General features: G+C 34.3%; 1 protein-coding gene and 2 long non-coding RNA genes across 3 annotated transcripts; 1 reads left to right on the forward strand and 2 right to left on the reverse strand.

The window, feature by feature from the left end:
• Nucleotides 1-1,641: 1,641 nt before the first annotated feature.
• LOC122281455 (probable trehalase) lies at nucleotides 1,642-6,742 on the reverse strand. The gene is made up of 11 exons (XM_043092942.1): nucleotides 5,990-6,742; nucleotides 5,442-5,561; nucleotides 4,626-4,741; nucleotides 4,383-4,483; nucleotides 4,168-4,277; nucleotides 3,539-3,611; nucleotides 3,291-3,455; nucleotides 3,077-3,164; nucleotides 2,574-2,673; nucleotides 2,184-2,397; nucleotides 1,642-2,030 (listed from the first exon to the last, which is right to left on the reverse strand). Exons 1-11 carry the CDS (start codon nucleotides 6,691-6,693, stop codon nucleotides 1,947-1,949), a joined length of 1,875 nt encoding a protein of 624 aa, XP_042948876.1. The 5' UTR covers nucleotides 6,694-6,742; the 3' UTR covers nucleotides 1,642-1,946.
• A 491-nt stretch (nucleotides 6,743-7,233) lies between these two features.
• Nucleotides 7,234-10,565, forward strand: LOC122281460. The gene is made up of 2 exons (XR_006230227.1): nucleotides 7,234-7,443; nucleotides 10,272-10,565. It is a non-coding gene; the product is annotated as an uncharacterized LOC122281460 (long non-coding RNA).
• A 2,328-nt stretch (nucleotides 10,566-12,893) lies between these two features.
• On the reverse strand, nucleotides 12,894-15,060 carry LOC122281458. Its single transcript, XR_006230224.1, has 2 exons — nucleotides 14,590-15,060; nucleotides 12,894-13,191 (listed from the first exon to the last, which is right to left on the reverse strand). It is a non-coding gene; the product is annotated as an uncharacterized LOC122281458 (long non-coding RNA).
• Between the last annotated feature and the right edge of the window lie 751 nt (nucleotides 15,061-15,811).

Genomic DNA, 15,811 nt, shown 5'->3' on the forward strand with positions numbered 1-15,811 from the left:
TAGATAGAGCTAGCTAGCTTAATTCATTAATTTGTAGCCTAAAGTTGTCTCATTTTAATTTGTCTCCAATATATGGTACACCCCCCCACCGTATCAAATCTTGGATTTTGTTCGCCATTATCTTAATCAAACGACACTCTCTTTTGCTCGCATTTGGGTGTTTGGTTCGCCAACTCTCTTTGACTATTAAGAATATTAAGAATAACTAGCTAGTCATACTTTCCACAACCCATTTGCAGATCTATTTATAAAAAAATACATTTTGTTAATATTTTAAAAAGGGGTGCGATTTGAATACTAAGGTTCTTCAATGATTGCCACTATTTTTTATGGGAGCCCCACAAGTCCTAAAGTGGGGCCATCCTTTTCCATTCAATTAGGTTGGGTTTAGGGATTCCAATACCTTGGTGATCTAAACTAATATTGCGCTAATGATATTAATAATCATCTTTCCAACTCCTTGATAATTTGAATATCTCTAAATTTAATGCATAGTGGTGTGCCATTTTTTAGTACTTTAATTTCTTGTAGAAAAAGGTTGTCATGAACCTCGCGTTATCACCCTTTAGTTCCAAAAGAAAGCATTCTCGTTATATATATATATATACCCAATTGTTTATATGAACTAAAAAATATATATATTAGCATACAATGAACGAAGAAGCCTCTTAAATATCTGTAATTAAAGAGAAATTAGTAGTATCACAGCATGGAATTGGTGCAATCAGGTCGCTGCGTATAATTAGGCTTTTTAAGATCAGAATGATCTCAATCATCGGAAAGAGGGTCGACTAGCAGTGTCAATTGCTTAGCAAAAATAAAGGGATCTATCAGTACTAGTGAGCTGACCCACCAACCACTACCCACTAATTAACAAGAAATGAAATCTTTTTGTGAGGTAATGAATCTATAAAGATGCCAATCTATTGGATTATGAATAGCTAATTTGAAAATCTGGTCTTAATTCATTATGATTATCTCTTTAATTTGTCAGTTCATTAGTGTGGATGTTGACATCAAAATTAATTAAGTATTCGGCAACTAACTCCCACCATTTCTAGCCATTATTGTGCAATCGCAGCTCCATTAATCAAGTCTTGATAATCAATACCTCTTCTTAATTTTTCTGTACATACGTACGTAGTTAATCCAATATTTTTCTCTCCTAAAGGAATCCTAATTCTTGCATCACAATTTTAATAATAATTAGAATTACTGATCTATGTATATATATGTGTATGTGAAGTGTTCCAATCATAAAGAGATCACACAAGAGAAAACCTACAAACCAATCATATGGTTTCAGATGATACATTAGATCTACTTTACAATAAATATAACTTTACATCTTAATGTATTATATAAAATCACGTCGGTTTGTGAATTTACTTTTATGCGATCTCTTTATAAGTAAAACATTTATATGTATTAGAGAGCTCATATATATATATATATATACAAAGGTCATTTAAGAAAATTGACCATCTTTGAATCATCTTATGCACCAATTAAAAGTCCCATATTTCTAGTTAAGGAGAGGGTGAGATCGTGAATTCTAATCGATCCGGGTACGTAGTCCCTCAGAGATGTCACACCCAAATAAAATCCGTTACAAAATCAGGTAATTATTGGGAGGAGTAATGAGCAACAACCATGAACTTTAGTCGCTAAATTGATCAGTAGGAGAATTAACAATTTGAAGATTTATATCTTCTAAAGTTACTAGATATTTTAGAGATCCTACTTAGCAATCGCGAACTTGAATTCTCCACTGTGAGTACGGAAGCTCCAGTGGAATTTCATGAATAAGTTTTGAGAACTAATTTATTCAGTCTTCACAATAAGCATATATAAATATATATTCAATTTCAAGATTATGAAACAAAATCACTGGTATTTGTTGCTTTGAAGGCTTTTATCTGCTGGCTAGCTTGCTATATGGATGATTAGCAATGTATCTTCCGGTCATGAGGCCATCCGAACTCCTCCAGAAAAGCCAAAACGACTCCATTTGACCAGCCAAAACCAGTCTATATTGAAACAAACCCAACAAGCATTTAGATCAGAAGGAGAAAAAACACACTTTTTGAGCATTTCTTATGTAAGAGAAATATTCATGGTAGCAAACAATCCACATCAATGAAAACACATTCTTCCAAGAAAAAGTTTTTAAGGCATGGTACCTGGGGTGCATATTCACCACCACCTCCAAATTCTCCACACTTTTCCACATCATATTTTTCATGCATTGTGCCCGTCTTCTTGTAGGCAACATAGTTGGTTCTGAGCCACCTCACAGCAATGTCTTCAGCCACTGACCTTGCTTCTTTTGATCCAGATCTTGCCAGACCTTCAGCTATCATGTGTTGAAGCGGGGCCCAACCATTTGGAAAGTCCCTGTAATGCAAATCTTCTAAGACCGTAGGCAAATTAAACAAAGAAGAACACGAACATGCAAATGTTTCCTCCCCTTCATAGAATCCCGGCCCCTCCCTACTTCTTCCTTTTATAATGTATCTAAATTTCTTCCAGCATAAGATCCAATCACGTGGAATTTAAAGCTGGTTACTAACCATTGTTGTCCTGAATTGGCCAAAGAAGTTGCTATGCCCGCAGGAAAAAGCAGGCCCGAACTTTGGAAGCTTTTCATGACTTTCTTCACCAGGGCAGTATCTTCAAATATATATTACACAAGAAAAGCAATCTTAGTATTATCAATGCGCAGCACGACCTAGTACTGTAGTACATTTTGCAAAACCAATATGCAATTGAGGTTCCAAATGTAGTTGCATCCAAGAAATACACAATTAGGAACAGTCCGTTAGTTTTCATTAGTGTGTTCAATTATCCTATCATGTTGCCTTATCTATATTAACTACAAAAAGAAGATTCAGCTGAGCAACATGATCCCAGTGTGGACTAGGACAGCTGAGATTATTTGGAGCTCAGGCTCGCATATAAATGTTCAACCAAGTCCTCAACCCAAGCCTATCAGCCGTGCTTGTACAGCCAGTTGCACTCTTTGGTCCCTTTGTGAGCCTAGCCCTGGTGGTCCGGTGGACATTAAAAGACAAACCTGAATAAAATGATTCAATCCATAAAGGAATGAAGTTTGAAGCGTATACATTCTGATTCTGGTTACAAGCTTCCCAATTTTGAGGTTCCTAGAAGTATCAAAATGAAGAATCAGGAGAACTGTTTAACAACAAGCAACTGTCAGACACTACAAACACCCCCAAATTTTGCGCTTTGCATTTAATCCTGTTCCACAAAATTTTGATCAGGACTACCTGGCATGCGCTATCATTAAGCCAATAATCAAGCCATTGCCCCATCTCTGAATTCCAGAAAATAGATTTGAATGCCTTCACTCTGGCTTGAGAAGCTTTCAAGAAGTGCTCTGCAGTACTCTCATCTCCAGTAACTTTTGCCAAGAAGGCAATGTCTAGTTCCATCTGAATCAACAAGTACCATAGATAATCTTGTTAACTGGTAAAAAAATCCCAAGGATTCTATGTCAAAGTGTTCCGAGTAATACTCTGAGTATGAATGCATTTAAATCAACAGGTAAAACTGATGTTGTAGCCAATGTTGTCAGATCCGAGTGATTCCTGCAACAAGAAAACTAGTTGTTTACAATCAATCGATTTCCAAATACCTTAAAAGTCGAATTAGACAAGCCAAGCATGTGGTCAGTGGAACATTATAGTTTTGATATTTGAATCTCATGAGACTGGGCCAGACCATGTCTTCCAACTGAGTTTAGGTGACCTCATTTGCAAACACATTATTTGCAAGTATTTCCCTCACTTTTTCTTCTTTTCATTGATAAATAATTGCTGGCTAGAATTCATGCTTACAACCATGAATGAGAACCCACTCATGAACCCTCTTTTCTTTACCCATTGCTTTCAGAACCATCCCCAATAGACTAACTCCTTTCCACAAATTAGGATAGTCATTGCTTTCAGAAGCTCCCCTTATTGGATGGCCATTTTTATTCCCAATAATCAAAGTCTTGTATGGATAGTGATTGGAATGTGGCTTGAATTTTGACTGATAAAACTTGTGCTGAAACTCAAAGCATTTGCATTGATGTGGAAAAGAATTAAACTAATCAGGATGGCGGATTATTGGATAGGCAAATTCTCAAGGACTAAGTACTACCTCATCCACCTTGTGCTGAAGTCCCAGCCAGATTCAGCAGTAGAGGCCACTTCATGGTAAAATTTCTGTTTTTCGGAAATGTTTGTGATCTTGGAAGCAAATTGCTTGTCCTGTGAGATAAAAATAGGTCTCAGAACACACCTCTAGGTCTATCCAAGATTTATATATCCGACATATCTTATGCCAAGGCAAGTAAGCTGAAGAGAAGGACACACAATGGTTGAAGATTCAGGCCTGGGTTGGTTCCACATTGCATAGTATCGATTTAAAGTGTGATTGTAAGATTGTGCATCTTGAATGGTCACCTTATGTATTTCTACAAAAACAAAAAACTAACGATTTAAAGAACCTTAGGCCAAGAAAATTAAAGCTAAGAAATAAATTTAAACATGATTGTAATCTGAAAAATAAAAAAAGGCAATAGTGAGGCCCCTCTAAGTAACAATACCAGATAGTACCTGAACTCCAAAAGTGATGCTCTTGGACCAGAGAAGGGAGAGATTTTTTAACCAATTGAACATCTCCAGTCTGATGGTAGATTTCATGAATCATAGCACTCAGGAGAGGAGGCTGGCTGTGAAAGGTACCCCACCAAGTTTGTTGTTTAATTCCAATTATAGAAGTAATTAAAAAGCAGAACAGCATATGAGAAATAAATTTGCTTGAATGAGATTATACATTTTTGTAAATGATTTACTCACCCCCCGCCGCCCGCACACGCGCTCGGCGAAAGGGAACAGCAAAATAGTGAAGAAGATCACAACAGAAAACTTGAGAGTCAGATTATTAAGCAAGAATGAAAATCATATTGTGTCCTCGTATCTTTCAATTACAGTTTGATTTACCATAAACAGAGCAAAAAATAGTTCAATTTCAGTTTTGAACTATAATGGACTAGGAAAATGTAGAATGTTGATAACCATGCAGGAATATAACATATAGATGACTTTGTAAGCTGTTAGGCATCACATCCTCAAGTATAACAATCTGATTGCACTACTGTTTGCATTAGAATAGTTACGAGACATGAAGTGCATCATGCATCAACCTTTGTTGCCTATTAAGAAACTGCATGACAAAGAACTATCTTTTCAACCTTTGTTAATTCATGTAAAAGAGCAAAAGCTAACGAAAACCAAAATATTTAGTAGAAGTTGATAAAAATATTTTATATTCAATGAGGAAAAGAATAAGTATCATCAATGCGGAATACAGGCTACAGCGCCACCAAAATACAGTAAAGCAACAGTAGCAAAAAGTGAAAGAATAATCACCTTCTATTAGTGTAATAAGACCTTGCACCATTAAGGACATGGCCATATTCTTCTATTAAGTGAATAAGATTAGTCACAATTGCTTTTGCAGTCTCATACATCTTACTTGCCAGCAATCCCCTGCACCACAGATATAAATCAACCTTGACCCCATTTGGGAATGCTCTATAGAGATAATTTATGACCCAACAAGTTGGATGGAGACTAAAAATAACTACCAAATAAAGAAGAAAAGATCATGTAGTTTCCAAATTTGACAGAACCAGGTGAAAAAGAGAGAGAGAGAGAGAAAACGACTCTTGCTTCTAATTTGGTACCAGCATTAGTACTTAAAGGAGCTTGACGAGCATGCGATTTGAAAAAAATGCAGAAGCTTTCTATAGTTGCTAAGGATTGTGATCTGAATTACGAAAAGCACTACCTACCCCTGATAGTAAAAACTCAAAAGCCCGCTAAAAATCAATTATGTATAGAATGTTGGTTGGAAATTAAAAACGAAGCACGAAAAAAGAAAAAAAAAACAAGAAAGAAACAAAAATAAAGCTAACCTGATGATCCAGTAAGAATCCCAGTAATTGACCTCTCTAAATCGTGAACCAGGAATCACGACCGGCTTTGGCAGAGGGAGTAGAGTATGCAACTCCGGCCGCTTCAGGACCTCATCGGAGACTTTCCTACTAAGATTCTTCCACAACGCATGCACCTCCAGAGCCCAGGCCCTCACCTCCGCATTCTCCACCTTTGGCAAGAAACCCTCCGGCTCCGGTTCAAAATCAACTGGCTCAACGTACACCATATCATCGCCTGCACCCTCAAGGTACTTTTCCATAAACCCTTTTAGATGCTCGACCGAAATTGACCCATTTTCGGACTTTGGAAGCTTATCAAAAGCAGCCTCAGACGTTGACAAGTCGAACTTCAGTGACATGTCAACGTAAGGCTTAGGGTCAAACTGTGATTCTCCGAAGGTGCTCAGAGCCGTTTCTTGGACACGCTCAAGGAAGTGCACCAAAGGGGTTGTGGGGATCACAAGGCCTGCACTGTTGGAACTGCAAGCTTTCAGAGATTCTGTGACACTCATGGTTGTTAGTACCCCGAAAAATATTGCAAAAGATATAGAACAGAAGTTTCTAAAGCTAAGAGCTTGAAAGCCCGCCCTGGTAGGAGAAGATCGAAGGATGACGACGCGAGCGAGAGGAAAGACGAGGAGACATGGCTGAGTATGTGGAAGAGGAACAAGACTAGTTGGCATTTGGGAAAGGCAGGCATTTTGATAATAAAAAAGGTACCGACGTTGGACGGTTGGAAGTGTTGGCGTTTATCTGCCGCATCGCTTTGGAACCAACTGATGCATTGCTTTGGACTTGGAGTCAACCGTCAATGGTCAATTCTTTTTTTATTTCTTCTTGGTAAGTACAATGGTCAAGATTAATGAATGCTCAGTCGGAGTTTTTCATCCTGCAAACGTTACGTGGCATTTTATTAGTATTATTATTGTTATTATTTTAATATATATATATATACACTAAAACGCAAGACCTTATTCGATTTTGAGCTCTTTTTAGTTGAAAAAATCTTCACAGCCTCTCAACATCCCAACACTTTATTTTTTATTTTAATTTTTATTATTTTATTTTTTATCAAATATTTAATATATAAATAATAAATTAATTAATTAAATTAATTTAAAAAGAATAAATTCAAAAACAAATATTAAAAAAATATTAAAAAATTAAAAAAAATGGGGTGTTGGGATGTTGGGAGGTTGTGTAGCAAAACCCTTTTTAGTTTTTCCCCCCTTCTCCGACGTTCTCCCCTTCGCCCATCCTTCTGCATTTTCCCCTCCACCAATCTCACCTGAGTCTTCTATGTCTGCCATCGTCTAGGGCTGTCTAGGAAAACGACTGACCGGAAGCAAGATCGGTCTAGCAGTTTGTTTTCTTCATCTTCTTTCCCTCTACCGCCGATGAAAACTACCATCTCTCTCTATTTCATTTCCCAGGTAAATATCTCTAAATTTTTCTCCGTTGTGTGTTTTTGTGTTTCTGTTATGTGTTTATGTAGTTTTTGAATGTGTTTTTGGTTGCTGATTTTTCTGTTTCTTGGATCTATGGTTGGTCCTGATTGGTTGCTAATTTTGGACATTTTTCGGTTCCTATACCTAACGTGAGACAAAATAAAGAGTTTGTATCAAGAAAATAAGTTTAAAATGTAAATAGTTGAAAAAAAATATCACTATAGAACTTGCTAGCAAAAGGAAAATAAGTTTGAAATGTAAATAACTACCTGTTCCTTGCCAGCAAAATCATTGTCGGGAGTGAGAAAGAGCATGCCGTGCCACTCCTTCCTGCAAAAGGAAATATAACATTTTAATTTGCGAGACAGATTGATATAAATGAACATATGTAATTAAAGAAAATGATGATCTGCAATACTTCACAAATTCACATGTTTAACACTTGTGTGATTTGATAAGCTTACGATTTCAAGCCCGGTTCAATAGAAAAACTTTGATCTTTTAATAGCAGTATATTTTACAATCTAACCAAATCAACAACCATGCTTGATATTTCAGAAAGCAGACTTTCAAGCAATGATTAATTCCTTAAAGAACATATCATAGCAGACCATTATGAAGTTGGAAATGTTTATAAACTATACACAATGCAGTTGTAGCCTAGACATAAGATATATTAGTATTAACTAATACGGATTCTATCATAATTCATATGGTTTAAGTTGATTTTCTCCCTCTGACCAAGATAATCAAGATGAAAATCATTGCAAAAAACTCTATGATCCCCTGTATATCTCGCCCATATACCTTACAAATAATTGACATTAAAATTTGTTGGAATCTAATTTTATTTGGAGCAAATCCTTGCTAGACTTTTAATGTTCCCAACAATACTAATGACTAAAACCTTGCACCAGCTATCAACTACAAGTAATCCCAATGAACTTGCTGGTAACTGGTAATCCCAATTCCAACAAGTGTGGCAGCCCGTATTGAGAAGCTCCAACGTGATTTCTTGTGGGGAGGTCTGGGGGACGAGTTTAAATTCCACCTGGTTAAGTGGGATCAGGTGTGCCGCACTATTTCGGGGGGAGGTTTGGGGGTTTGGAATTTAAGGGTATTCAATCGAGCATTATTAGGCAAATAGTTTTGGAGATTTGCCAGGGAACCGGACTCTCTATGGAAGTTGGTTATTGTGAATAAATATGGTGGATTATGGGGGGAATGGTGTACTAAAGAAGTTAGAGGTGGAGTTGGGTTATGGAAACACATTAGAAGAGGTTGGGGGGTGTTTAACCGTCTTACTAAGCTTCAAGTGGGTGTAGGGTCCAGGATAAAATTCTGGAGCGACATGTGGTGTGGAAACAGGACTCTAAAAGATGTGTAGCCTTCTCTATTCCAATTGGCGAGTGCAAAGGAAGTCTCAATGGCGGATGTTATGGAAATATCAAGGGGACGGATTATTTGAAACATTAATTTCGGTAGGGCGGCACAAGACTGGGAGATAAGTAGCATTGCACATTTTTACAACGTCATATACTCCATAAGACTGGATAGTCAACAAGAGGATGTCATGTGGTGGACTCAAACAAGAAAAGGTATTTTTTTAGTCTGCTCCTTCTATAAGGCCCTCAACCCAGATTCCAATAATCAGTTTCCTTGGAGAAGGATTTGGAAAAACTAGGCACCGCCCAAAGCCTCGTTCTTTGTATGGACCGCTTCCCTGGGTAAGATCCTCACCACTGACAATCTAAGGAAAAGAAGGATCATCATTGCAGATTGATGTTGCATGTGTAAAAGTGGGGGAGAATCGGTAGATCATCTTCTATTGCATTGTGACTTAGCAAGGGTGCTATGGAATGAGGTCTTTGCCCGTTTGGCAATGGCCTAGATGATGCCTAAAACCATGGAAGCAACGTTGGCTAGTTGGCCAAGTATAAGAGGTAGACAACAGATCAAAGCTTTGTGGAAGATGATCCCTATTTACATTATGTGGTGTTTGTGGCAAGAGCGAAATGATCGGACTCTTGAAAACCAGGAAAGATCGTTGGAGGAGCTTAAACTCTTATTTTTTAGAACTCTTTGTAGATGGGCCATAGCTGTAGATTTTAATGGCATGGCCCTTCAAGACTTTCTTGCCTCTAGTGTGCCTACCTAAGTGGGGCAGTAGAGTTGTATTTTAGGCTTTACCATTCTTTAATCAATAAAATTGTTTATTTATCAAAAAAAAAAAATTGCGTATATAAGTAGGTAACTAGGAGACTTGCCCAAGATTATTGCTAGAATTCTGGTTTAGGATGAATTAGCCAGGAAGAAAAATGAATGGAAAAAGTTGATGCAGGAGAAAGAATATTTAAAAAAAATAAAAAATAAACAAGAAAAACCTTCTTTCCCTCACCTGAACTTGGCTGGTGTGATCTCCGTCCTCACATGCAGTTCCATATGAACAATGAGAAGAGGTTAAGAAACTTCAAGCTGTAAGGTTTTTCTTTAAGTTTTGTACTTTCAATATATCATTTTTTCATGTGTGAAATGATTTTGTAACTGTATGTTGATAGTCTTTCTTTCGATGGTTTTTGTTCCTCTATTGAAAGATAGTGGTTTTCCGGTAACTTGGATTGGATATTCTATAGCAACTGTACTCCTTTGATTGGATAATCTGCATTTGGCTAGTTGATATTGCCTTTTCGCAAGAAAAGTAAAATCTCAGCAATGCCTTTTGATTCTTGGGGGTTAAGTATTACTTGGATGTGTTGTAGTTTTCAAACATTTGATTTCATTTTTTTTTTTTTTTTTTTTTTTTTTGTCTGCAGCTATCAAAGCCTTATAACCGTGTAACTAAAGTGTAGCAGTCAACAATAGCAGATAGGAGTGGACGGGCAGGGGCCAGTTGGATGTAGGAAGGGCATGGCAATGAATGGACTATAGCCATTGGATGTTGTAACTCAAATGTAGCAGTCAACAATAGCTGTGTGGACTCAAGTGTAGCAGTCATTAAATACAAGTGTAACTCTTTTAAATTAATTGTAACTCAAGTGTAACTCTTTTAAATTCACACTTGTAATTGCACACTTCTTAAATTTATTGGTCCTGCATTATTTTGTCTAGTTTACTAAATTTTAGTAGATTCTCAATATTTAAAGACTTGTGGGTGCACTACAATTTGAGCTTTTGGATTATTATAAGAACTTGGCGGGTCAAAGATTATTGGGAGTGAAAGTTGCAAAATTGGGGGCATGTCCAATAGTAATAGACCTGCGCTTATAGGGGCTGGTTTGCGCTCATGGTTTTTTTGGACGAGGGATTTTTCTAGCCATTTGTACATAAGTCCACAACCCTGATCCTATTTTTACAGGAATTTTGTAAAATGTTAATAGCATACTTTAGATTCAAGACTTCAGCAGCTGGTCGTCCCATGAGTGGACAATTTAGACTTGCATGAGTTATCTTGTCAAAAAAGAGTAGCACTTAGTTGAATATAGAGCTTGATGGGAGACTCGCTTCGCATACAGAGAAGTAACATAATAGTAAGTAGGATATTGTGGCCAAAACTTTTTAATACAAACAAGAACCCATGCTGAGAAATGAGAATATAATTATACTAACACCATACATCTACCCTTCATACATTAACAGCCATTTTACTAGGGGTGAGTTCGGTCCGGTCCAGGGTGGGAAACCCTGGACCGGACCGAACTCCCTAAGGGTCTGGACGGTCCGGTCCCATTCAGTCCGATTGGTCCACGATTGACTTTTTTTTTTTTTTTTTTTAATCCTATGACATTTTGTTTAATACTTATGTAATTATATTGTGATATATTTAATATATATAGTATACTATTATATATATTAGTAATATGTTAATACTATTAGTCTATTAGTATATAGTAAATTAGTAATAGTTATCAACTTATTTGTTATAACTAATAATACACTAGTACTAATACTATAACTAATAACTATATGTAATAATAGTAATACTATATGTAATATATTAGTATTACTATATTTCTTCAAACACCACACATTTTTTAATACTCTATGTCATTCTATATTAAATAATACTAATACTCTTATTACTAATACTCTATGTAGTTATATTAAATACTATATTACTAATACTCTATATAGTTATAGCGATTTAATACTAGCATATTGCATATTAAATTAACTATATTAATACATTACAAATTTATACATATATGATATATTATAATTTATACCATAACTCTTATAATATGTTAATATATTAATATATACTAGTACTATATATTATAGTTAATAGTTATACATTAAATAGTATAATAATGCATTGATACTAAATAAATATATATAGTTATAGACTTATAATGATTTAGTTATTATGAATTTACGATTAGTTAGTTCATAATAACTAAATCATTATAAGTCTATAACTATATATATTTATTTAGTATCAATGCATTATTATACTATTTAATGTATAACTATTAACTATAATATATAGTACTAGTATATATTAATATATTAACTTATTATAAGAGTTATGGTATAAATTAGTATAGTATTACTTATAGTATTAGTATTATAATTTACGATTAGTATAGACTATTGGTATAGTCTATAAGAATTTATAGACTATACCAATAGTCTATAACTATTAGTAATATATACAGTTATAGACTTATACTAGTATTAGTAATATTAGTTATGTTAAATCAATCAGTTAGTATAACTATTTTCTACATTATTAGTATTAATCATATTAGTATTAGTTATAGTCATATAGCCTATATTAGACTTAAGAGTCTTAGACTATATAATAGACTAGTAGTATTAGTACAACTATATATCTATATATTAATACTAATTATAATGAAAAGTATAACTATATAATAGTATTATTAGTAGACTAATAGTATAGTTATATATTAGTATTAGTTATATTGTTATAGTAATTTAGTATCTTATAATTTCTATATTATAATTTATACGATAACTCTTATAATATGTTAATACATTAATATATAGTAGTACTATATATTATAGTTATACAGTTATACTTATAGTGATTTGGCTATATATTAGTATTACTTATAGTAATTAATATAACTATATAGTCTATATTAGTATAAGTATAACTATAGTATATTATAATATTAGATTATTAGTATTAGTATAGATATTAGTATTAGTATATAATTATAAATATTAGTATTAGTAAAAAATTATATAATTAATTTATAAAATTATTTATATAAATTATATATTTTTTTTAATTTTTTTTCATTCGGTCCGGTCCGGTCCGAGGTTGGTCCTCCTAAAATTGGATCGAACCGAATTTAGTCTGGTCCAAAAATGGCCGATCCAATCGGTTTGGCCAGTCCGGACCGGCCGATTCTCACCCCTACATTTTACATTAGCACCTTCCATCTATAGTCTATAGAGTCGTGGACTAACTATTGACATATGCTCTATATTGTTGATCCAAACCAAATTCCAGTACAGATACAATAATATATGTGCATATCTATTTACAATGATTGGCTTTCGAAATTCACTATCAAGCTTGCAAAGATATCTCTCTCTCTCTCTCTCTCTCTCTCTCTCTCTCTCTCTCTCTCTCTCTCAGTTTACTCGTGCAATAATACATCATCCTCCCTCTTCTGAATTGTATATTCCCTTGTGATAATTTTCTCATCTATCAACTTGAAGTATTTTTGCCCATATGAAGAATTCACATCTTGCTTCTCCCTGCATACAACTCAAGAATTTAAAACTAGTCTGTACCAATTATAAACCAAGTATGTACTAATTATGTAATTATGAAAGCAAGCAAAATGACCAATTATATAAGTTTTAGTCCAAGGACAATTTAAAAAAAAAAAAAAAAAAAAACCAATCTTATAAACTAGTTGCATTTCTTCATTCTTTTTATAAACTTATCAGAATATAAAAACCTTATAAACCAATTAATTATGACCAACACAATCGAATATATTGTTTTCCCTACCCATAGGAAAGGTCAAACTGTATGATAAAAAACCACATGTTGATAAAATGGAATAATGAATAAACCATCTCAGTAAGATTTAAATGGTGGCTATTATAGCATTGAATTTCATGAAGAACCAACTCAATGAGATTTAATGCTAACTGAAGTACTTGATCATTAAACACAGATACATGCAAACACAGCTGAATACAACAATCTTAACAACTACAATTGCAAAAGAAAAAAAAAAATGAATGAATTGGTGGTTCTTGCAAGTATAAAGCGTAAAGCATTTCATCATGGAATCAATGTGAATGATTGGTGCTGTCCGCTAGTGCTCACCAGTGGGCAACACCATTATACATATATAGCCACATTCCATTGGAATAAAATTCATATTCTAAAAAATAGATTATACAAATTTTCTAAGATTTTTGTATGCCTTGGAATATATAGACGCCAAAGGGAAAGAAACAACACATAATCTACTCCCTATATAACTTATGGCTGATGTTACGGTAGAGAGCTTGAAAGAAAGATTACCACGGTTGCAATTGCACCCATAATTCCTGTATTTCTTTTTTTTTTTTTTTTTTTTTTTTTTTTTTTTTTTTTTTTTTTTTGCAACTTCATAATTACTTTCCTAATGATTCAGTGTCGATTTTACTTAATTCTCAGGTATTATGAAGTCAGTACTCACTTTGGGATAGGTATTGAGTTAAAATACTCAGAGTCTTAGATTTGTCATACTTTCTAAAGTATTTTGTTTCTTTTTTAATTCTAACCAATTAAGATTTTTTCATCTGTTTCTTTTCTTTAAGATAAAGTAATTTCTGATCAATTTAAAATAATTTCTTATCAATTTCATATAATTTTATTATCAATCTCACGTAGACTGAAAATTTTGGACACACGCAATATCCTTTTAGCTTAGTAATTCCATCAAACAATTGATGGGCACAAAAAATATATTAAAAAGTTCATGCAAACATTAACACAAAGCAACTTCCATACAAAAAATTACACTCAACACTAGTTAACAATCATGCCTAACCAACCAAGATCAGTGTAAATATATATACCAGAAATACTAGCTTACATTGTCATTTTCAGTGTCTTGGATGGAACCATAAAGTTGGATTTCGCTGGAAGCTTACCGTGATGTGGCTGCAGATCAAGAATTAGGTGAGGTGTCTCTTTGACGTTATCCTGGATTTTGGTGTACAAACGCAAGAGAGAGGATCACGGGACGCCGAGAGAGAAGATGAAATCGAGACGGGAAAGAGGAAGATAGAGGAGCTCGGGAGGGAAGTTAGAAAATTTCATAGGAGAGGGAAAAGAGAGACGACGCACGGGAGATCGATTTTTATCACGAGAACAACGATAGAGAGGATGAAATCGAGGCGGGAGAGAGGAAGAGAGACCAGAGCTCGGGAGGGAACTTAGAATTTTTCACAGGGAAGGGAAGAGAGAGACAAATTTCGCCCATTTTAAATTGAATAAGGATAGCCTTACCACTACAAGCGGTAAAATAGTGGTAAAAGAGTGGTAAGTGTATCATTACCCTTTTAAATTTATCAGAATTTTGCTAAAGTCGTGAATTAATTTTCGTATTAATCTAAATTCGACACATAAGGTACCTTGTGCAGTGTAAGAGAAAGAAACCGGCAGCTAAATAGATTTTCTATATTAAAATTTGAAGATATTGAATTCCGATAAATAATAGTAAAATAGGCACAATAAGCAAATAATAGTATTTTCTCTCTTCAAAACAAAAGATCAAAATCTTTCCATATGTCTCAAGAAAGAATTCTTAGAGTTTTTGTCTAAATTTTAAGATATAAGAATTAAGTAATGTTAGATATATTTTTAAGGTGTGCAAGTGTTGGATTTTTTTTAAGGAGCCTAATTTTATTTTATGATGGTCCGATTTGATGACTCAATCCGATAAGAATTTATTATAATTTTTAAATAGATTTTTAATAAATTCTCCCCTCTAAAAAAAAAATCAACCGTTACAATTAGCATCAACCATCTTTGCGATACAGATAGACACGAAGAAGAATGCATGCAATGATAATGCATAAAAGTTTGGCCCTTGGAAAAAAAAAATAACTTTTTGATCAAGTTTATCTATTGAACCAGTCCGACTCCTAATTAAGGTTTTTGCACTAATTATCATAATTAGGGTTTTGCCATATATATTGTATTTTTCATACCGCTGCACTATGCATTCGACATTCAAGAAAAGAAAATCCTTTACAACTCTTCGGACATATACACATTATCAAACCATGTAAATCTTGTGTCCATGCGTAATTTCTATCAAAACAATAATATTTACAGTCCTAGTGTGTGAAACCCTAACACAATCCCTTT

This window comes from Carya illinoinensis, chromosome 11 (genome assembly GCF_018687715.1).
Source record: "Carya illinoinensis cultivar Pawnee chromosome 11, C.illinoinensisPawnee_v1, whole genome shotgun sequence".
Taxonomy (NCBI): Eukaryota; Viridiplantae; Streptophyta; class Magnoliopsida; order Fagales; family Juglandaceae; genus Carya; species Carya illinoinensis.